The sequence below is a fragment of the Saimiri boliviensis genome, chromosome 2 (assembly GCF_048565385.1).
Source record: "Saimiri boliviensis isolate mSaiBol1 chromosome 2, mSaiBol1.pri, whole genome shotgun sequence".
NCBI classification, from domain to species: Eukaryota; Metazoa; Chordata; class Mammalia; order Primates; family Cebidae; genus Saimiri; species Saimiri boliviensis.
This window is the reverse complement of record NC_133450.1, coordinates 206169851-206193632: the sequence shown is the minus strand read 5'-3', so window position 1 is coordinate 206193632 and position 23782 is coordinate 206169851. Positions and strand designations below refer to the sequence as shown.

At 46.8% G+C, this 23782-nt stretch overlaps 1 protein-coding gene across 2 annotated transcripts; it reads right to left on the bottom strand.

Moving 5' to 3' along the window:
• Positions 1-756: 756 nt before the first annotated feature.
• BSPRY (B-box and SPRY domain containing) lies at positions 757-21984 on the bottom strand. 2 transcript variants are annotated; one of them, XM_003925213.4, is made up of 6 exons: positions 21735-21984; positions 17214-17312; positions 11430-11660; positions 9829-9854; positions 3594-3718; positions 757-2378 (listed from the first exon to the last, which is right to left on the bottom strand). In XM_003925213.4, exons 1-6 carry the CDS (start codon positions 21939-21941, stop codon positions 1852-1854), a joined length of 1215 nt encoding a protein of 404 aa, XP_003925262.3. In that variant the 5' UTR covers positions 21942-21984; the 3' UTR covers positions 757-1851. The 2 variants fall into 2 exon arrangements, with proteins under 2 accessions (XP_003925262.3, XP_039331211.2); XM_039475277.2 differs by having other exon boundaries at positions 9829-9851.
• Between the last annotated feature and the right edge of the window lie 1798 nt (positions 21985-23782).

Genomic DNA, 23782 nt, shown 5'->3' with positions numbered 1-23782 from the left:
GTTTCAGGCCTTCAAGCTCTTCCGGCCGAGAAGAGCTTTGGCTTTGACCCAGATTTTTTAGCAGGGGCTGTGCCCAGGTAAAGGCAAGGAAGATCTCTTTGGGGCTTGACCAAAGTTTTCCTTGGGACTGGCACCAAGGCCAGGCTACAGTAATTTCCTCTTTTTTTCTGAGACCGAGTCTCGTTCTGTCGCCCAGGCTGGAGTGCAGTGGTGCGACCTCGGCTCATTGCAACCTCCACCTCCCAGGTCCAAGCAATTCTCCTGCCTCAGCCTCCTGATTAGCTGAGCTCACAGGTGTACACCACTATGCCTAGCTAATTTTTTGTATTTTTAGTAGAGATGGGATTTCACCATGTTGACCAGGCTGGTCTTGAATTCCTGACCTCAGGTGATGCACCCGCCTCGGCCTCCCTTTGAGACTGTCTCAAAAAATAAAAATAAAAAATAAACAGTGGTTTTCAAACTGCTCTATGGCTCCCAAACAAAGTGGGGAGGGCTTTGCCTCTCATCTTCTTTGGACCCAGAAGCCTAAAGTTGTAGGTAAGATTGCTTTAGAAGAGAGTTCCTGGACAAACGTTTGTAGACTGCTGTTCTAGGGTGAACTCCTCACAGAGGCAAACATAAAGGAACTTGCCTTGGGTCTTGGTAGCATCTCCAGGCTCTTTCTGCTACGCTGAGCTGCCACCCGATAAGGGTATGAAGACGGGCCAGCATACAGTATACACCTAATTACCAACAAAGAACACAGAATAAATCTTTAATGCTTTTAAGACCTTTAATAATGTCCATGTGCCCTAAGGCTGGCCCTCTTGCTCCCTCAGCAATTTCTGGCTTTAAGCCCTCACCCCAGGTGTGCAGTTTATGTCAGAAGGGGCCATTAGGTAGGGAAACTTATCAGCTGCTCTAAGGGCAAAGGCCGTCCCTGCTTTTACTGGTGGGCACAGGCTGGGGCTCAGTTGGCAGGTGTGAGACAGATGCTGATGATGTGGCTGCAGTCAGGTTGCCTGGAGACACAACCCCCTGGTCCTCTGAGGGCCTAGGCAGGACACTGGGGAGAACACAGTCCCCCAGGCCAGAGTCCTCTGGCCAGGAGGAGCCTTCAGTTTGCCCTTGTGTGCTAGAAAAAAATATTTTCTCTATGCGCCGTGACATGAAAAAGGCACAGGCACTGAATTAATGGGATGCAAAAACTTCGGCCACAGCCTTCTCTGCCTGTGAAGAGAAGCACTTCTTCATGTGCAAAGCTGGAGCAGGCAGCTGAATGGCAGGGCTTCTCCAGAGACCACCACATCCACCCAGTCACCTCTCCATCTATCCGTCCACTCACCTGCCAAATATTTATTGCATGCTCGCTATGTACCAGGCACCTGCTGGATGCCAGAGACAAAGTGAAGACACCCTCAGAGGGCAGATGCATGGTGGATTTGGGAGACTAAGGCCCAGGGAGTGGTACCAGGTTCCCCACACATACCCAGCATTCAAAGCAGCAATGTCCAACTCTTTGAATTCAAGGGCTTTTTTTGCTTATCTGTGGTGGCAGATATCACAAAAATTATACAGACTTTTTTTTTTTTTTTTTTTTTTTTAGCTTAGCTCATCAGCTATTGTTATTTTATGTGGCCCAAGAAAATTCTTCTTCTACTGTGGCTCAGGGCAGCCAAAAGTTTGGACACCTGTGATTTAGAGGTTGTGCCTAGATCTGAAACAGATCCCCATCCTTCCTAAAGCTGCCCACTGATTGTGGGCCTCGTTTCCCTTAACACCACATACATCATTTGGGAAAGGGACACTCAGTAAAAACATGGCCTGAAAGGGTGGTGGGAGGTGGACCTGGCTTCCTGTGGCCAGAGGTCAGCGAACGATGGAAATGGTCTGATCGGCCACAGCAAAGACTGGGAAGAGGGGCCCAGGGAAGGCCCCATGATGGGTATAGAGCACTGTGCCAGAGGCTGGCTCATAGAAGAGCAGCTCCCGAGCCTGCAAGTCCAGCAGCACACCCAGCTGGGCTGGGCCCCGAAGCAGCCCCAGGGGCTCATGCTGCCCATTGTGTGAGAAACGAAACTCCTGATCATAGCGAGAGAAGACCCAGGAGAAGGCATTGTGGCCCAGACGACAGTCACTGCCAGAACCCTTGCGGGGCAGGTGGCCTGAGGCCACGCCCACCTTATAGGCACAACTGTTCTGGACATTCACTATCCAGGCATGGAGCCCATCCTGGAAGGAGGTGGCAGCCAGGGCATTGGGCCAGTGGTCAAAGCGCTCCGGGCCATCTGCACAGGGCTTTGACTTCTTGGTGCTGAAGGTCAGGGTCTTTCGATCATCTGACAATTGCAGGAATGGGCTGACTGTCCTCTCATCGATCCGTACGTCCTCCATACCTGCCAGAAAGAATTATCAGAGTTGCCGAGGGCCCACCCCTGTCCTAACCTGGTCCTGCCAGGTAGCAAAAAGTTCCTCACCACTCGTTGGCATGGTGACCTCAGAAAAGCCATTTACTCTCTCTGAGGCTCATTTTCAAAATGGGGGTCAAAATAGGACTTCTCACTGAGTGATCATGAGAATTAAACAGAATCATACATGTAAAGTGCCCAGCATGTAAGTGCTCTATAAACTGTAGCCCTGATAACAATAGTTATTATTGGTCAAGACCCTCATCTGTAAACTCTGATAGAAATAAGGCCGAGAGAGGAGAAGTGAGTTGCCCAAGTTCACACACTGAGTCGGTGTCAGGGGCAAAATGAAGACAAAGCATTTTGTTCCTATACCTAGCACTGATTATACTGCTCTCTACCTGTTCATATCTGTGGCCTCCAGATTGGATTTGTCCTAGAAACACAGCCTATGGAAGCCAAGAAGCATGAGATATGCAATTTCCAGCAAATAACTAAACTGCTGGTAACTCAGGCATCGTTTGATACCAGAATCTACAGTACACAAGCTACAGTTTGTGCCAAAATCATAAGGATAATAAAAGGACGGATTAAAACTGAAAAAAAAAATCAGTCTATTGACCTAACTCTTCCATGAATTGTGCAAAAGCTACCATTGGGAGGATGGAAGCTTCCATGTAATTTGGAGGAGGCCTTCTCCGGAGAACCCCTGTGCTAAATGGGAATTCCTGGAGGCAGAAGACCATGTCATGTTTACCTCCATGGCCCCAGCATGTGGCACAGGGTGGGACCCACAGTTGGCCTGAGTCAGTGCGTGTAAAGTAAACAAGTGAGGCAAATTAGGCAGTTTGATTCTTGGTCCAGATGTTCTCCAGTTGGCCCTCATTTATATTTTCTTAAACCCCAGGTTTCCAATAAGTAACACTGAGCTGCCCTAGTAGGGCAGGATATAAGGAAGACATGATTTATAGAAATGAGATTTATCTCAGACCCAACCACAGAACATGATAGTCTGAAAATGGGAAGGACTTTGTCCAGCTGCCCCAGGCCTGCCTTGACCCTACTGACCAGCCTACATTCAGCATGCCTGGTTTAAGCTACCACCTCAGAAGCCCTGGTCCCCAGTGCGAACTAGGAGTGAACCCCAGACAGACAGACAGAAGCCCAGTTGTCCTAATGGTCCTGGGCTCTACTGCTCCTAACCTGAGAGGGACCCAAGAACTGCCGTTGCCCAGAGTCGGGTCAGTAGTGGGCTCCGAGTGCACTTCTCATTAAAGTTTAACATTTCCGACTCCTGGGGATCCAAAATGCCCTCTGCTTCTTCAGTCCTTATATGGGGAGAAACAGAAACAGAGATTCAGGATGATTCTGGAAATATATCTGGATCAATATGGGGTGAGGACAAGGACAGAAGTAAAATCTTTCTATCAGGGTGACACCAAAATTGGCAGCTAGGGCCAGATGCAGTGACTCACCTCTATGACCCCAGCACTTTGGGAGGCCTGAGGTGGGAGAAGATTGCTTGAGCCCAGGAGATTGAGACCAGCATGGACAACACAGTAAGACCCCGTCTCTATAAAAAATTTAAAATTAGCTGGGTATGGTGGCATGCACCTGTAGTCCCAGCTACTTGGGAGGCTGAGGTGGGAGGACTGTTTGAACCCAGGAGGTAGAGGCTTCAGTGAGCTGAAATCATGCTGCTGCACTCTAGCTTGGGTGACAGAGTGAGACCCTGTCTCAAGAAAAAAAAAAGAGTGGCATCCAGGCCCCACAAAGGGGCTTGGGCCAAAAGGGAAGGTGGGCATTTCCCCTGTGCCCCCAGAAACCTTAATATCAGCGAAGCTGGTAGACAGTTTACAGGGAGATGTGTTCTTGGTGTCAGTATTAGAAATTGAAAGCTGTGTGCTCTGCAGGGGAAGTAACTTGCCAGGGTCTCTCAGTAAGTTAATGGCAGAGCTAGGCCTGGGGTTCTGGAACCCCTGCACAGCAGTCTTTCTACTCCAGCATCTTGCCCTTACCCAGAAAATCTCTCACCTCCCTCCCAGACCTGTTGCGGCAGTCATGTTTCCCTGGGTTTTGTCAGAAGGTACAGCCACTACTCTAAAAATGCGAACACTAGAGGAGTCCACAGAGGAAAGGGCCATCAGTTACCACCCCAGCCACAAATGAGTCATGCCACTGTACTCCTAAGAACTCTCTCCTCAGCTCACAATGGGGCCTGGGTTTTGTTGGAGAGGCAATTTGGGACAATATAATGCCTAGAAGTTGAAAACTGCCAAGTGTATCAGCAGCAAGGCCCTGGGCTTGCTGTTTTCTCTATAGAATCGCACTTCAACTTTGCTATCACCTGGGAGGTAGTGGTTCTCTCATTTGACAGGAGAGAACATATTCAGAGCTAAAATGGGGAGCTGGATTCAAGTCCTATCTCCCTGCAACAATAGAAAAAAAAAAATGGGATGAAGCCCAGGCAGCATTCAACGTAATTTTTTCCTTGACCTGAAGTGAGATCTCAAAGGAATATAGGACAAAGTAGGGATTTACCATGGAGCTTTGCAGCCCTTTGCCCCAGGTGCTGATAAAGACCTTTCCTACTGCCTCCAATCCTGAAGATGGCTTTGAGACCTGGCAGTGGTTCTGAGTGCACATGCTCTCTCCCCATCTTATAGCTCTGCCCATAAATGGAGGGGGGCACAGAGGTGGGGCATGTGCCCTGATAGCTCTTTGGAAGACTGTCACTGACTGTTCTGGCTTGGGAGGCATGAGGTGAACAAAGCCTTAGAAATTCTGGAAGCAAGCTCTAGTAACAAAGGCGCTTTGTGGTCAGGACAGGAGAGGGTCTGTTGCCATCTTCTCAGAATGCAGAAGCTCTCGCCAACAGGTGGGGAAGAAAGAGGAGCCGATGTCAGCATCAGGGCAAATCTGAGACTGAATGTAGACAGTAAAGTCTACAGCGAACCACCTGACGTAGCTTCCCTATGGTACCGAAGACAAAACTCATAGCCCCAAAGGGGTGCAAATGAAACAAGGCCTGAAGACAGCAGGCCCCGGTCAGGATCAGAACACCCAGATGGTGCAGCAGCATCCGCTGCAGTATCCAGTCAGAGTTGAGCCCGGCCACCAGCGTGAAAACACCAGAGCCAGCAAGGCACTTCTCAGATAAGTGAGTTTTCAGCTAGATGAGGCTTGACAACTTTTGAACACAGTACTTTGAGAGTATATTCCTTCAGCCTAGGGGCATAAAGAACTACAGACAACTCTGGAACTCTATGAATAGGCCTGTCAATAGCAGTATGGGCTTAGCAATGCTCAGACAACTTTGTATGTATTGTAGGATTGAGCAAATATTGATGTTGTTGGGAGCTGGAGTCCTCTCTGTAAAATAACAAGAGGTACAAATGTAGAAAGGGAGAGGGCAAAGTAAAACCTTGAGGTGTTACATTGGAATTAGAAGTTGTGATATAGGCCGGGCGTGGTGGTTCATGCCTGTAATCCCAGCACTTTGCAAGACTGAGGCAGGCAGATCACTTGAGGTCAGGAGTTCAAGACCAGTCTGGCCAATATGGTGAAACCTTGTCTCCACTAAAATTATAAAAAATAGCTGGGCATGGTGGCACATGCTTGTAATCTCAGCTACTCAGGAAAAAAAAAAAAAAGAAAAAAGGGGAAAAAAAGTTGTGATACAAACTTATGCATCAAAAAGCTATGCATACTCTCTCGCTATCTCTTCCTAGTTCCATCTGTTGTACACTGAGACCTGGAAACAAAGTCACTGAGTATCCTTAATGCCCAGATCTTGGTTTCTAACTATTATTCTCCAATAAAAACAACCAGGACCCCCGGAGAAGCAGCTGATTCCAGGGCAGGAAAAGCACAAGTTAAGCCGGGGATATCTTCCTGTGCTTCCTGTGCCAGAGAGCAAGGCAGTGCTCAAAGAATGATGGGAACTTTTCAAAAGGACACAGGGTCCAGCTTGAAGAGGCTCCTACTGGCCAAATCTAGGACAGTCTGAATGACAAAATTAGTAACAGCAGTGACAGATTATAATGCATTGAATAAAATAAGAATCTGTGACTCTGTATTAATATTGAATAAGTAAACAAGCAAATAAATAAAGGAATAATTCAGGCAGGAATGACCAATGGATGCTAAAACTATGGGAGAAAGTCTGAAGGGACACAGGCTATATATACAGAAAGTGTCTCCTCACAGACTGCTTATTAATTATAAAAGGAAAAGTGTAACTTTATAATGGGGAAACCTGGTGGACATCACCTTAACCAAGTATTCAAAATTTACATCCTTGATAATGGACAAAGGGACATCATGGGCCCCCAGATATGATGAATTAAAGATACATCAGTTATGAGGTATTCCTAATGTGTAACTTGAATCTTATCATAAGGTAACATCAGATAACCCCAATTGAGGGATATCCTATAAAACTGGCCTTTACTCTTTAAAAATGTTTTTTAAAAAAGCTAAAGAACAATTCTAGACTTTAAAGGACCAGCTGAAGTAGGAAAACGAAATAAAACACTGTTAAGAACATTTGCACAATTGGCAATGGTTGGATATAGACTGTGTATTAGATTAGTATTATATCTGTTTTAAACTTCCTCAATTTTACACTGGGGTTATATAAGACAATGTCTTTGTTTCTAGAAGAAACATGCTGAAGTATTTTGAAAGAAAAGTTCATGTTTTCTGGAACTTACCCTCAAATAGACCATAAAAAAATAAGCTTTTGGCCAGGCACAGTGGCTCACGCCTGTAATAACACTTTGGGAGGCTGAGGTGGGTGGATCACCTGAGGTCAGGAGTTCAAGACCAGCCTGTCCATCATGGGGAAACCTTATCTTAGAAAAAAGTGGTGTTTTTTTTTTTGTAAATTATTTTTAAAAATTAAAAAAAAAAACAAGTTTTTAACATATATACTCGATAGATAAATAAGAAGACGGAGTGAGTGAGAGTGAATGCGGCAAAATGTGAACAACTGATATTTTCTAGGTGAAGCTCATTACCTTTGTAACTTTTTTGTAAGTTTGAAATCTTTTGAATAAAAAAATTAAAGATCAGCCAGGCGTGGTGGCTCACGCCTGTAATCCCAGCACTTTGGGAGGCCAAGGCGGGTGGATCACAAGGTCAAGAGATCGAGACCATCCTGGTCAACATGGTGAAACCCCATCTCTACTAAAAATACAAAAAATTAGCTGGGCATGGTGGCGCGTGCCTGTAGTCCCAGCTACTCAGGAGGCTGAGGCAGGAGAATTGCCTGAACCCAGGAGGCGGAGGTTGCGGTGAGCTGAGATCGCGCCATTGCACTCCAGCCTGGGCAACAAGAGCGAAACTCCGTCTAAAAAATAATAATAATAATTAAAGATCAATTTTTTTTTCAGATCAGCTTGATATTAAGGATACAATGTATTAAAGATGAAGACAAAGTAGATAGAGAAGACGGGCGGAAGTGTGACAAGATTGTACAAGTGGAGAAGTGGGAACAAGCCGAGCACGCATTAGGAGACAGTAAAATAAATGTGATCCATCTACACTGTGCAATTCTTCACAGACTTTCAAAGAAGTGAGGGGAATCTAAATATACGGACAGGGAAAGATGTCCCAGGTAGGCTAACAAGTTTCAGAATAACAGGTATAAAATGCTCCTACTTTTATTGAGACAGGATTTCACTCCCGTCACTCAGGCTAGAGTACACTGACATGCTCTCAGCTCACTATAACCTCTGCCTCCTGGGCTCAAGTGATCCTCCTGCCCCAGCTTCCCCAGTAACTGGGATTACAGGTGTGTGCCACCGCACCCAGCTAATTTTTGTATTTTTAGTAGCGATGGGATTTCACCATGTTGGCCAAGCTGGTTGTGAACTCCTGACCTCAAGTGATCTGCCTGCCTAGGCTTCCCTAAGTGATGGGATTACAGGTGTGAGTCAGCACACCCGGCCCCGGCTCTGTTGCCAGGCTGGAGTGCAGTGGCACAATCTCAGCTCACTGCAACCTCCACCTCCTGGGTTTAAGCAATTCTCCTGCCTCGGCCTCCCGAGTAGCTGGGACTACCGGTGGGCGCCACCACACCTGATTAATTTTTGAATTTTTAGTAGAGATGGGATTTTGCCATCTTGGCCCAGGCTGGTTTTGAACTCCTGACTTCAAGTGATCCACCCGCCTCAGCCTCCCAAAGCGCTGGAATTACAGGCATGAGCCATGGCGCCCAGCCTAAAAAATTTTTTTAAGACAACAACCAAAAAACCCCCACATACCCTCCGATGACTATACATAGCAAGTCCACAAATGCACATCTTTTCAAACCCATCACTGCCAGGGAATGGGATTGGGAAAGGGTGATGGAGATTTTTTTTTTTTTTTTAAATAGGGTCTCACTGTGTTGTCCAGGCAAGTGCAGTGGTGTGATCATGGCTCACTGCAGCCTCAACCACCCAGGTTCAAGTGATCCTCCTGTCTCAGTCTTCTGAGGAGCCAGGCTCTCAGCAGGAAGCATGGCTAATTTTTTATTTTATTTTATTTTTTTTGGTAGCAATCAGGTCTCACTGTATTGCACAGGCTGGTCTCAAACTGCTAGCTTCAAGTTATCCTCCTGACTTGGCCTCCCAAGGTGCTGGAATTACAGGTGTGAGATACCATGCCTAGCAAGATTTATTTTTCATTTTAAATGGCTTTATATTGGTGGAATTTTTTTCTCTCATGCACATGTATTGCTATTGAAACTTAAATATAAAAATAAATTATTTGTACTCACTGAAATATAGAAAAATAAATAAGTACATAAACAAGAAGAATGGACTGTGTTCCCTAAGTATAGCTCTGAAATTGCACATAGAACGTTTGTGAATTACTCTGCCTAGCAAATTATGTCCTCTTGGCCACTGGCTCAGACCCTTGGCTCTCAGTCTTTTAGAACTCACACAGGATCTGGTGAAATTCTTTTATTATTGAAGAGTTAAAATGCAAAATTTGAGTACTGATGCAGATTTAAGTTTCAAAGATTCCTCCATCAGAGAAAGGAGGAGTGAGGCAGAGATGACAGTAGTGGGGCAGGTGTTAGATGGGTCCAACCCCTGGTTCCAGGCTTAGGCAGGTCCTTTCCCCTTTTAGAGTCTCAACATTTTCATCTGCAGATGGAGGTGGTAAAACCTTCCAACAGGATGACTACCTTTTTACAGAGGAATTTTAAGAAAGCAGTGGTAAGTCTTGGATTACTAAGTATTCCACTGCCTTTCCATGTGTTTTGAGCAGTTCTGTAAGCCAAGGGCAGAGAGATACCCTGTCCACAGAGCTGGGCTCCAGGGAAACCACTCAGCTGCACACTCTGTGCATTCTCTCAAGAGCAGCAGGGCCTGAAGGCAGTGGAGTGTGTAGAGGCCTAAGGGTCTCCAAGACTACCCAGTCAAATCATGGGGTCTATACTCACCTCTCAAAAATTTCTTGCTCCTTCTGCTGTGAGAAAAGAAAACACAGTCAGGCTTGGCACCAGAAACTCAGCAGGTAGTCAATGCTAGGACATATTTACCATAAAAGGCTCCATGTGGACTCTAGAATAAAAACTTCTACTCTTTTAAGACCAGAATAAAGCTTTCTAAGCTGTTGTTCTACACACACACACACACACACCCATAACACACTCAGAATGAGTCACTCTACCCTATGTCCCAGGGAATCCTGGATTCCCCTCAACTCCACTCAGGATCATCACCTGTTCACCTGACAGCATCCCCCATGAAGACTGTCAGTTTATGGATAGCTGTGACTCTTTCTGAGTCTTCTATTGTTGACTGTCCCAGTGTCTGTGAAAGGGCATGCTCTGTCCATGGAAGCTGTGACTAAATGAATGCACTGTTGCGGGCAGTCACGGAAACTGCCCTACTTGCAGAGGCAGTGGGACAGCTCAGGTGTTCCACATTCTCCTTCCTCTGCTTGTAACTCAGATGCCACATTCTCTCCTCAAAACTGCAGGCAGCTGCCTATCCATATAAAATACTTTGAAAGGCTATGTACCAGATATGAATCATGGTGATTTCTGGGTGGTAGGATTAAGGATGAGCTCTGTATTTTTATATCAGAGCCCTCGTCAGCTCCCCAGAGCAGAGTGTTCTCTCTACATGCTTCTGAACTCTCTCCACCTCCTCACTTCCTTTGACACAGCTATTCTTCTTATCTTTCAGGCATCAGCTTCTAAGTCACTTCATCCTGGAACCTTCCCTGACCCCTCCTTCCCTTAGCCTGGACTGTCAGACCCTAGCATGGGTGATTTCCTCTACAGCAGTACATGTCCTTCCATACACTAATTGTCAGTTAGTGTATTCATCTCCTTTATAAGGCTGGGAGCAGCTGACAGGTGCATCCGGTTACTCTGCCCCATAGCACAGTGCTTCACATATAATAGGCACTCAGTACTCATTGACTATCAAAAGAAAACTATTATCAGTGCCCAAAAAACATATTTTTATTCCCTGTAATCCCTAAAGCACATTAAGGCAGAGTTTATTCAAGACCTCTTTAAAATGAGGTCTTGCAGTGGGAGAGAGATTGGGCTCAACTCTGAATACAGCATGGGCAGGTAGAAATGTATAGCTAAGGAGCAGGGTAGAGGGTTATTGGATGGAAAATCACGAAGAGGAAACATTGGGGGTAAGGGAGATTATGGCTAAACCTACCTAACAGGATTTTTGCTGCAGAGAGAACACAGTGATCAGACATCACCTGGGAGATGGTGGTGGATGAGGAACCTGATCAGATATCGAGGAAGATCAGATGTCAAGGATGGGGGTTTCTGGCTACATTGACTTTGCAAGATTCTTTTGCAAAAACTGGTTTTTATAATGAAGTGCACAGATGGGCCTGAGAAAGAGTTCAGAAGCCTGACTAAAGTTTGGCCAAGCAAAGAATCTTTGTCACTCATCCCTTCTACAAATTCTCCTTTCCACCCACCACATATGAACAAACATTCTCAATGTTTTCAGACTTTTGGGGAGCCTGGCCAACTGGTCATGCCCTCATCCTTGCCCGACTTACAATCAGCTGGAGGTCATCCAGGTGGGTAAGCATGCCCACCAGGCCAGTGCGGATGGTGTCAAGCTTCTGCAGCGCCTCAGCCCAGTGCACCCGCTGTGTCAGAATGCTCTGGTGGGCCCGCTCCTCTTCGCCATGCACCTGTTCCAGTAACCGCTGCTCCTCACTCTCGCAAAGACTTCTCACCAGACTCAGCCGCTGGATAACCAGTTCCCTTGCTGCACTGGCCATGCTCTGATGAGGGATAAAATGAGGAGTTGGGTGGTCCCTGCAAAGCCCCAGTCATTCAGGATTAAGTGGGTTTAGGCTCCGTGGAAAGAGTGCTGAGATTGATTAGCAATGTCTGCCACGACTTAGTGATGGAAATAATAGCATGTAAGCCCTTTGGCTTTGGCATGTCAGCCCTAAGACTTCCCAAATATGGTTTAGGGTAAAGACATTTGAGATACAGACACATCATCACAATTGGAAATACAAGATCAAAGGATCAAGGTCAGAGAATCACAGAATTGCAGGGCAGAGGGCCTAAAAAAGTCATCCCATCAGCAAGATCCATACCAGCGGTGGTCCAGTTGATATTTCACCATGTCTAAAGGAAAAAACTGATGACTTCCTAAAGCTGTCCATTTCAACTGGTTCTGTGGTAGAATTTTTATCTGCCACAGAAAAGGCCTGAAATCAATTCTCAGACAATGACATTAACAGGTGTCTCCTTATAATTATTAGTCCAGTGCCTGGCAGGTAGTAGGTACTCAAATATTGACTGAATGGGAAATGTTTTTCTTTTTTTCTTTTTAATTTCTTTTTTTAAAAATAGAGATGAAGTTTTCCATGTTGCCCAAGCCGGTCTCAAACTCCTAGGTTCAAGCAGTATGCCCAACTCAGTCCCTCAAAGTGCTGGAATTACAGGCATGAGCCACTGTGCCCATCCAGGAAATTTTATCAGACTTAGTAAAAAATCTCTTGGTAGTACTCACATGGCAATTCAGTGGCACAGCTGAGACTAGAATCCAATTCTTTTGACTCTCAGTCCCATCCCATTCCCTTACACCAGATGCCACCTGGCAACCAATCCTCCCCAAAGGCACCTGTTGGATAAAGCAGCTGCCCTTGCACTCTTGCCAGACAAGTGGAGATAGAAGTGCCTCCTTCACGTCAGAACATCAGGGACAGCCAGCCACTTTCCCTATAAAGACCTGCTCTGTACAGTGCACGGAGCAATCATTCCTGTTTTACAGAAAAGACTGAGACCCACTATTTGCCTTACAGGTAGGCGAGAGTAGCTAAGTGAATGGCAAGTGAATGCAGAAGGTAAGACTCCAAGTTTTTAGGGTTCTCTTGAGGCAATATTCCATAGTGGTTAGGAAATTAAGCCTTAGAGATTGTGTCTAGATTTAAATCTTAACTGCTCCACTCATTAGCTGTGGAACTTGGAGCATATTCCTAATTTTCCCTATGCCTCTATTTTCTAATCTGTAAAACGAGAATAATAGTACCTACCTCATAAGGCTATGGTGAGGGTTAAATGTGTTAATAGATATAAAGTAAGTAGAAAAAAGCCTGCCACATTATGTGTTCAATGACATTCATTCACTATTGCTCTTCTTTTTTGTTTTTGAGACAGAGTCTAGCTCTGTCACTAGGCTGGAGTGCAGTGGCATGATCTTAGCTCACTGCAACCTCCACCCACTGGGTTCAAGCAATTCTCCTGCCTCAGGCCTCCTGAGCAGCTGGGATTACAGACATGCGCTGTCACGCCCAGCTAGTTTTTGTATCTTTAGTAGAGATGGGGTTTCACCATGTTGGCCAGGCTGGTCTCAATCTTCTGACCTCGTGATCCACCCACCTCGGCCTCCCAAAGTGCTGGAATTACAAGCGTAAACCACCTCACCCAGCCTTTTTTTTTTTTTTTTTTTAAAGAGACAGAGTCTTGCTCCGATGCCTAGGCTGAAATGCAGTGGCACAATCATAGCTCACTGCAGCCTTGAACTCCTGGACTCAAGTGATCTTCCTGCCTCAGTCTTCCAAAGTGCTGGGATTATAATCATGAGCAACTGCATCCAGCCCACTATTACTCTCCTGTCTATCCTGAAGCCATGGTTGCACTGTGTGATCCTGGATTAAAACAGATTCTCACCCAAGATGAATCAGATTCTGATTTCTGCCTAAAAGACTAGTCAGTCTCAACAAGTTTGTTGAGTCATTCCCAGAAAAGGAGAGCAAAGAAAAGAAAAAACTTCCCTTTCCAAAGACATGACAGAGAATAGACAAACCAAAAACTCTCTCGGAATAAAGTAGAGAAATGCTAGAAAAATAGCCCAAGCATCCCTTTTAAAAGGGTAGTTGTGGCTGGGCACAGTGGCTCACACCTGTAATCCCAGCACTTTTGGAGGCCGAGGCAGGTGGATTATCCAAGGTCAGGAGTTTGAGACCAGCCTGGCCAACATGGTGAAACTCTGTCTCTACTAAAAATACAAAAATTAGTTGGGCATGGTGGTAGGCACCTGTAATCCCAGCTACTCAGGAGGCTGAGGCAGGAGAATTGCTTGAACCTGGGAGATGGAGGCTGCAGTGAGCTGAAATCACATCACTGTACCCCAGCCTGGGTGGCAGGGCAAGACACTATCTCAAAAAAGAAGAAATTATTAAGTAGAGAGCAGATTTGAACCAACTAGTAAGTTTTTTATTTTTTATTTTTTGAGACAGGGTCTTGCTCTGTAACCCAGGCTACAATCATAGCTCACTGCAGTCTCAAACTTCTAGGCTCAAGTGATCCTCTCACCTCACCCTCCCAAGTAGCTAGGACTATAGGTCCATGCCATCATGTCTGGCTAATTTTTTTTATTTTTTGTAGAGGAAAGGTCTTGCTATGTTGCCAAAAATAGTCTTGAACTCTTGGGTTCAAGTGATCCTCCTGCCTTGGCCTCCCAAAGTGCTGGGATTATAGGCATGATCCACCATGTTCAGCCCAATGGATAAGTTTCACACACACTCACACACACCCACACACACACACACACACACACGTATAAGCTAGGCACAGTGGGTCATGTTGATAATCCAAGTACTTTGGGAGGCCGAGGCAAGAGGATCACTTGAGCCCAGGAGTTCAAGGCTGCAGTGAGCCATGATAGTGCCATTGTGCGCCAACCTTGGTGACAGAGTGAGACTTTGTTTCAAAAAAAAAGAAGAAAGAATAATGAAATTAAGACAAAGATACAAAAGAGCAGATCGAAAATACTAGAAGCTAGTTCTAAAGACTAACAAAATAGTCAAACCTATGGCAACTTTGATCAAAACTAAGAACAACTTATCTTAAGTAAACCCTTAAGAAAAAAGAGTTCTGTTTCCCAATCCATTGAATAAGGCTTACATAACCTTGATATCAAATCTGATAAGGACGGTACAAGAAATGAAATTCATAGACTAATCTCACTCCTGAGCATACATGCAAAAATCCTAAAACAAAAATAAAAAACACTTTACTGAGATTAGCAATCCAAATTCAGAAATTTTGTATTAACAATAATACAAGGGGAGAGGAAAGGGTATGTGTGGCTATAAAAGGGTAGCACAAGGAGTCCTTGTGATGGAGCTGTTCTGTATTTTAATTGTGGCCGTAATCACATGAATCTATACTTGTGATAAAATAGTTGAATACAAATACACCATTGGAGAGCAGTGACCTCTCCCACCTCCCTGGAACCCATTCTGGGACACTCTGCTCTCTTAGTTTACTTCCATTTCATTAGCTGATTTCTTGGTCCCCTTTGCTGGTTCCTCCTGTCTTCTCAATAGGAGGTGAAGTGCCCCAGGGCTCAGTCTTTGAACCCCTGCTCTTTTGTGTCCACATTCATTCACTTAGTGATGTCATCCTCTCCCATGGCTTTCAATACTATTTAAACACTGATAAATTCCAAATTTGTATCTCCAACCCAGCCCTCTCCCAGCTCATAATATGCAGCTACCTACTCAGCATCTTCACTTGGATGTCAAATTGATATCTCAAACTTAACATGCCCACAGCTGAACTCCTGGTCTCCCCCACTCCCCTCCCCGCCTCCGCCAACCATCACTCCCCTCCCTGCCTCCACCAACCATGCAGTCCTTCCTCATCCAGTTAATGGCTGCTCCATCCTGCAAGTTGCTAAAATAATAAAACTTGGCTGGGCACGATGGCTCACACCTATAATCCCAGCACTTTGGGAGGCCGAGGCAAGTGGATCACCTGAGGTCAGGAATTCAAGACCAGCCTGACTGACCAACATGTTGAAACCCCATCTCTAGTAAAAATACAAAAAATTAGCTGGGCGTGGTGGTGGGCACCTGTTGTCCCAGCTACTCAGGGGGCTGAGGAAGGAGATTTGCTTGAACCTGGGAGGCCAATGCTGCAGTGAGCTGAGATCACACCGTTGCACTCCAGCCTGGGCAACAAGAGTGAAACTCCATCTCAAAAAAAAAAAAAAAAAAAAAAAAAAAAAGTATTTGCCACACTAGCTTCTATTCAACACAGTACTAAGGTCATAGCCAGTGCAGTAAGACAAGAAAATAAAAAGGATAAGGAAGCAGAGGGGAAGAGGGCAGAGGAAGGAGATGGAGACCATTATGCAAAGCAAAGCACAGATAGGCACTGAATAGCTGCCTGGACTCCTAGCAGCTTTCTGGTTCCTGGTCTAGCTCCCTTTAGGTCCTAAGAGGACCCCTAGTGTCCTGTCAAGAAACATCCCATTTTGCTTATGCTTGTTCATCTGGGTTCTGTTCCATGCAATTAAAAGAACCTTGACTAAAGCAGTGCCAAGTCTGCTCCATGTACTATAGGGAAAGGAGGGAGGGGATGTGCAGAATGATATTCATGGCCTCTGCCCCTGAGGGGCATACTTGAGAGTAAAGACACAGCAGCGGGAATGAGTCCACTGAATAAAGAATCTGCAGTAGACGCCAAGCATGGTGGCTCACACCTGTAATCCAAGCACTTTGGGAAGCCAAGGAGGGAGGATGGCTTGATCCCAGGAGTTCAAGACCAGCCTGGTCAACATGGTAAAACTCCTTCTCTACTAAAAATAAAAAAATTAGCTGGGCATGGTAGTGGGTGCCTGTAATCCCAGCTACTTGGTAGGCTGAGGCAGAAGAATTGCTTGAACCCAGGTGGCAGAGGTTGCATTGAGTTGAGATCGCACTACTGTACTCCAGCCTGAGTGATAGAGTGAGGCCCCATCTCAAAAAGACAAAAAAAAAAAAAAGAATTAGAATTAGCAGTGGGAGGTAGCAGAAGGAGCACCAGCCTGGGAGACAGAAGATCCAGGTCATAGAACCGACTGCCAGGAGGCTGTGCGGGCCTTGGGCAGGTCCGTTAACCTCTATAACCTCTAGAAGGACCCATTTTCGTATTTGTAAATGGGGATGTTACTGCCACCTACTTCAAAAGATTGTCACAGAGAATATTCAATGTAAAAGTCTCTAGGTTATTTTATAATTCTGGAGCTGAGTGGAAAATAACTAGGTGGTAGAAGAATACTACCCTTCTTGATCCCCTGTGCCAAGATACCCAAGAAAGTCATTTGCTAGCAGAGTCTTTGCACCAAGTATGGTACAAGAACAAGTCCACCCTGCCCAGATGGCAAAACCATGTCTCTGAGGGGTGGGAAGCCATCCTTCTTGGACATCCAGCTTTGTTAGTAGCACAATGAGCCTGTGAGGTTGGTAAGAGACCCTAGACTTGCCCAAGTCCCTAAGGCTAGGGTCTTATCCTGGGAGGGGGCCGAGTAGAGAAGAAAGAAGAGGAATTACCACTGCTCTCTGATTCTTCCCTGGCAGGACGTCTGCCACGTACTTGCTGATGCCAGCACTCTGTAACTGCAGCCTCTCACACTGGTCCACAATCTTGTTCTGCAACACAAACAACACTCGTGGCATCTTGGTCCATGTACATGAGCCATTCACTCCCCACCTCCCACCGTGATTTGCTTGTGTTACCACACCTCAGTCACCCACTCCCATGGTCATAGCCCAGATCTCATCATTCTCAAAAACTGCACCACCTCCAAAATCTCCATTTCAAGGATCCACGCCCTCCCCACCATGCCCTGTCCTTCTCCCTAACTCTAGGATCCCTATTCCAGCAACGGCTCAGCTGGGGCTGCCGACACATTAGTGATAACACCTTTTACTGTCCATCATCCCCTCTGTGACCTCACTTTTGTCTTTATGCCAGAACCCCACAGTCTATTATTATAATCACTTTAAAAAATTGTGCTTTATGAATATTCTCAGGCTATATTATTTAGAAACATTTAGATAAGAATCATTATATGCTTCTGGTGAACTGCACATTCTCTAAGTGACTTTATCTTTAGTAATATGTTTGCATATGTTTGCCTTAAAGTCCATTTTCTCTTGTGTTTATTTATTTTTTGAGACAGAGTCTCACTTTGCTGCCCAGGCTGCAGCGCAGTGGTACAATCTCAGCCTGCTGCAACCTCCACCTCCCAGGTTCAAGCAATTCTCCTGCCTCAGCCTCCCAAGTAGCTGGGACTACAGGTGTATGCCACCACATGCAGCTAATGTTTGTATTTTTAGTAGAGACATGGTTTCGCCATGTTGGCCAGGCTGGTCTCGAACTCCTGACCTCAGGTGATCTGCCCACTTTGGCCTCCCAAAGTGCTGGGATTACAGATGTGAGCACCTGGCCATTTGTTTCTTTTTAAACTTATTTATATATTTATTTTGAGATAGGGTCTTGCTTGTCACCCATGCTGAGTGCAGTGGCATGATCACGGCTCACTGCAACCTTGACCTCCAGGGCTCAAGCAATCCTCTCACATCCCTCCTAAGTAGCTGGAACTACAGGCACGTGCCGCTACACCTGGCTAATTTTTGCATTTTTTGTAGAGATGGACTTTTGCCATGTTGCCTAGGTTGGTCTCCAATTCCTGGGCTCAAGCAATCTTCCCGCCTCTGCCTCCCAAAGTGTTGGGATGTTACAGGTGGGAGCCACTATGCTCAGCCCATTATAATCACTTTCTGGCACACACTCTTGGTCCTCCAACATACCCAGCCCCCTGACTGTCCATACCTTTTGTTCTGTCCATGAACAGAACATGCTTCTCAAACTGCTCTCCCGCAAGTTATCCCCATTCATTAAGCGGCATCATCAATCAATCATTCACCTGTTACCCAGACCAAAAACCCAGGGGTTTGTCTCCAACCCTACATCAATTCCATGAGTGAGTCCTATCAGCCTCAACTCCAAAGTCTCTCTCTCTCCTCTGGTCACTTCTATTCCAGTTACTCTATCCAGATGGCCATGATCTCTCAGAGGAACCACTGTTAGAACCTCCTAACTGGGCACTCTGCACCCCCAACCCCCAGCAAGCCAGAGCCACCTTTTGTAAGGAAATCGGATCAGGTCATGCCCCTGCTCAAAACCTTCTAATGGCTTTCAGTACACTCACAATGACATCACACTTCTTAGCTTAGCCAACCTAGCCCTACCTGATGTGACTCAGCTTATTTCTCCAACATCACCTCTTACCACTCTCCACGCTGGCTTTCTTTCTGTTTCTTAAATGCACTAAACTTGTCCTGAGCTCAGCGCCTTTACACCTGTTGTTCCGTTTCCACCAGTCTGTGTGTGTGTGTGTGTGTGTGTGCGCGCTACTCCCCAACTCCACTCAGATGTCACCTCTTCAGAGAGGCCTTCCCTGATCATCTCCTGCCTCACCCAGTCTCTTACTTGGCTTTATTTTTCTCCCTTGCACTTACAACTCGCTGACTATATATTATGTGTTTACCTTTTTGGGTATTTGTCCCCCCACCACTGGAACAGAAGCATCATAAGTCTGATTTCTCTATGTCTCAATACCTCAAAGAGAGTTTCTGAACATAGAAGGCCCTGAATAAACATCTTTTGAATGAATGAACACCCACTGCCTTGACCAAAAGAGGTTCAGCAGTTCATAGCTCTCAAAACTGAGCATCATCCACGAGCTCAGTGGAGTTTTAGAAATGGGAAAACTGGCCGGGCTCGGTGGCTTTACGCCTGCAATCCCAACACTTTGGGAGGCTGAGGCAGGCAGACCACCTGAGGTCAGGAGTTCAAGACCAACCTGTCCAATATGGAGAAACCCCGTCTCTACCAAAAAATCAAAAAATTAGCCAGGCGTAGTATGCGCCTGGAGTCCCAGCTACCCGGGAGGCTGAGGTGAAAGAATCTCTTGAACCTAGAAGGCGGAGGTTGCAGTGAGCTGAGAGAGCGCCACTACACTCCAGCCTTGGCAAGACAGCAAGACTGTTTAAAAAAAAAAGAAAAAGAAAAGAAAAGGGAGAGCTGAGGCCTAAAGAGAAGTGACTTGCCTGAGGAGGTATGGGCGAGGGCCCTGCTTTTGCACTCCTTTTTTGGAGGTGATACCTAGAGCCTGTCCAAGCAGCAGTCCCTCCACTGTTTCCCCTAAGAATTCTGCCTCAGTTCCAACTGCCACAAGGCAACTCAGGGACCTCTTCCAGGAAGCCCTTGTGAATTTCTCCCCCAATAAGTAGAAATTAGTCTTACATGTCACACGTCTAAATACAAAGTTACAGAATTGAGTTGACTAGGAGGAAACTGTGATTACCATGCACCACTGATTGAGAGGACTGAGAAGCCTTCTGAAAAACCACAGGGTAGGAATCCAGAGGTAGGAGAGAGTAGAACTGGTGGGGTTTTGGTAACAATCTTGCCCTAGGCTAAGATTTATTTGCTGACTGGAGGGACAGAGGAAGGAAAGTACAAAAGACAGAAATCGACTCTAATTTGGAGGAAGACAGGGTAAAGACCCACCTCTCCTCAGGCAAAGTAGATAAATATGCATAGGGCCTCAGAGAGGTTCAAGGAAGACTCCCTGGGGTTAGAGCAGGGCCGAACCCACCAGGCCTGCCACCTGCCCCAGCCTCATCCTTTCCACCACTCAAATACAGTCCTGATAGCTATTTTTTAAGGTTTCCATGAAATTCTCACCCCCATTAGCATCACTTCCTCCCTCCAACCACAAAGCAAAGCAGCAGTTTCCTCTTGTCTAGTCAATGACTCCCTGGGTCCCACCTCTGAACTTTAGGAAGCTTGGAGGAATTACTGCTTTGTTCTGAGCCTCCAGTGCCTCTTCTATAAACTGTAGGTAGGACCACTTCAAAGGCAATGGTCAAGACAGAATGAGATGACAGATATTTAAGTACTTTGGACTTTGCAAAGTTTTTGTCTGTTATGCAAGTTGATTACACCGTGTTATCCGGGTTTATTTTCACCATCACTGCTGTTGATAGAGGTAACAGGTAGGACCAACCAGGAGCTTTTGGGTGTTGCTGAAAAACTGAACCCCTCCCGAGCCCGGCACCCTGTAAGGTGTGTTTATTATAGGCCAGTTTGAATAGGAGAAGTCCCCAGCAAGAGCCCTCAGGCCTCACAGCAGGGCTGAACTCCATAGTGGGGTTAGGAGAAGCAAGCTGTTGAATCAAATTGCAAGGAAATCCCCAGGGGTCACAGAGAAGCCCCAAGGTGACTCGGACTCTCCCAATCTCAGCAGCTCGGGAGAATGGTGATGACGAGAAGGTGGCCATCCTGGAGCCGAACTGAAAGTGGAGGTGGGGAGAAAGCCGGGGTGAAGGGGAACCTCCTGATATTATCCCCACCCCCTCCGTTTATCCAGGTGAAACCAGCTTGAAGTACAGTCAAGGCCAATCCCGAAAGTGAAAAAGAGATCACCGCACCTGAAGCCAGAGGGGGAAGGAGCAGGAGGAAGAGAAGAAAGGAGAAGGGGGGTTTTGGGTCCAGGGATTGAGGGATAAGGAGGCACTGGATTTTCTCAGTGTCAGCTTCCACAGGGGCGGGAGCTGGCGCACACCTTCCACTGAAAACCGGAGCGGCTGAGTCTTTCATCGCCCCACGCCAGCCCCAGCTCCCCCCAGCAGAGCAATGGAAGGGGGCTGGGGAGTCTGGATCCCCTAATCGCTAAGCATTTTACCGACTATCTTATTTATATCTCACAACTCTAATAAACACGCGCCATTATTATTGTTGCTGTCCCCAACTACAGATGAAGACACTGAGGCTCAGAGAGTTACATGACTCACAGGGAGTGGGTTCGAACTCAGGCCAGCCTGACTTCAGAGGCCACACCCTTAACCGCCTAGTCCTATAGCCAAAGCCACCGAGAAGCCTAGGCTCCAGGACCCGCTGCCGAGTCCGCCCGGCCCCAGGCTCCCCAGTCCCTGCCCGGTCCTGCCAGGCGCGCCCGGTCCCTCCGGAGCCCTCGCCTTCCGGCGCCCACGCCCGCTCACCCGCAGCTCCTCGGCGCGCTCCTCCGCCCGGCGGATGCGGTGCCCCCGGCAGCGGCCGCCCAGACCCGTGCAGGCGGCGCAAACGGGACGTCGCTCGGAGCGACAGAACCAGCTCAAAGCCTGGCCGTGATCGGGACAAAGTGGTCCCGGCTCAGGCCCCGGTCCGGGCCCGGACCCCGGCCCCGGCTCCGTGCCCTCGGCGGACATGGCCGTGCGCCCGCGCCGCGCGCTCCACCTGTCGCAGGTGGCGGTGGGCGGGGCCTGGCTGACCCCGCCCCCGGCCCTCCCGGTGCGCCCGCGCGTCCCGCCGCTGCGCCTCCTCCCACCCTGGCCGCGCTCCCACCCGGCCCGGGGCAGCGGGTCTCTTTAAATTCCTTGCTGAATGAAATCACGATTGTATGCGATTTCATTCTATAACAAACATAAAACTCCAAATATTACTGTGACTGTAGGAAACTTTATTGAGCACTTAAGTGTCAGGCTTCTGCCGAGCGCTTTTTCAAGCGTTCTGTTATGAAATCCTGACTACTGCCCTTTTTGAGAGGCAGCTTTAGATGTGTAGCTTAAAGCAAGCCTTTGGTGACAAACTGCCTGGGCTCACATCCCATTTGGCTGCTCACTGGGTGGGAACCCCAGCTGTAAAATGAGTTTAGAGTACCTGCCTCCCAGACGGCCGAAGAGTAATGCACTAAAGGGCCGGGCGCGTGGCTCACGCCTGTAATCCCAGCACTTTGGGGGGCTGAGGCGGGTGGATCACGAGGTCAAGAGATCAAGACTATCCTGGTCAACATGGTGAAACCCCGTCTCTACTAAAAATACAGAAAATTAGCTGGCCATGGTGGCGCGTGCCTGTAAACCCAGCTACTCAGGAGGCTGAGGCAGGAGAATTGCTTGAACCCAGGAGGCGGAGGTTGCGGTGAGCCGAGATCGCGTCATTGTACTCCAGCCTGGGTAAGCAGAGCGAAACTCCGTCTCAAAAAAAAAAAAAAAGAGTAATGCACTAAATATATAAAACAATACCTGGAACAAAGCAGCTGCAATCACTAAGTGTCCACTAACAGTGCGAGGAAAGTACTATTAGGTCCCATTTTTATGAAAGTTAAGTGGCTTGCCAAGAGTCGCAGTTACTAATTGGTAGCCATCAGATTGGAACCTAGGCAGTGTGACTTAAGGTTCCTATAATAATTTTTTTTTTTTAATTGAACATCGAGGCCCAGTGAAAAACATCTGTGTTAGGCTGATTTTCCCAAAGTATTTACATCCAAACTTTTTGAATTTGAATATTTGAGTTTTCTTTTTAAATTAGCAGTGAAAAAAGTAATGCATTTTTATTTTGAAGAAAACAAAATATCCAAATAATCATGTGGAAGAAAAATCCACCTGCCCCCACCCCAGAAAGAAAAACTGATAACACTTACCTGAGCTGTTTAGGGCTTTTCCCCCCAGGATCTGATATAATAGTCTGAGCCCAGATTGAGCCTTCTCCTGGGCATCTAGTCGAATCTCTCTGGGCATACAAGAACACTGCTCTCCAACTCCAAATTCTTTTTTTTTTTTTTTTTTTTTTCTGTTTGTTTTTTTTGAGATAAGGTCTCACTGTGTCACCCTGGCTGGAGTGCAGTGGTGCAATCATAGCTCATTGCAGCCCCGACCTGCCTAGCTCCAGTGATTCTCCCACCTCAGCCTCTTGAGTAGCTGAGACTACAGCACGTGCCACCTAGCTAAATTTTGTAATTTTTGTAAAAACAGGGTTTTGCCCTGGCTGATCTCGAACTCCTGGGCTCAAGCCATCCTCCCTCCTCAGCCTTCCAAAGTGCTGGGATTACAGATGTGAGCTTCTGCACCTGGCTATCAACCTCAAATTTTTTCTTAGGGGTCTTGGCAGAAAGCTGGGCACTCTCTCAAAGGGGGAAGGGCCCAGGCCTTCAGGTGTCAGAGAGTACTCTGAGGGCATCAGAACGGAACACAGGCAGTAGCTAAACTGAAATAGAAACATTACATCCCATGGCTCACAGGGGCTCTAGCATCTCTACTCTGAAGCTTCTCTA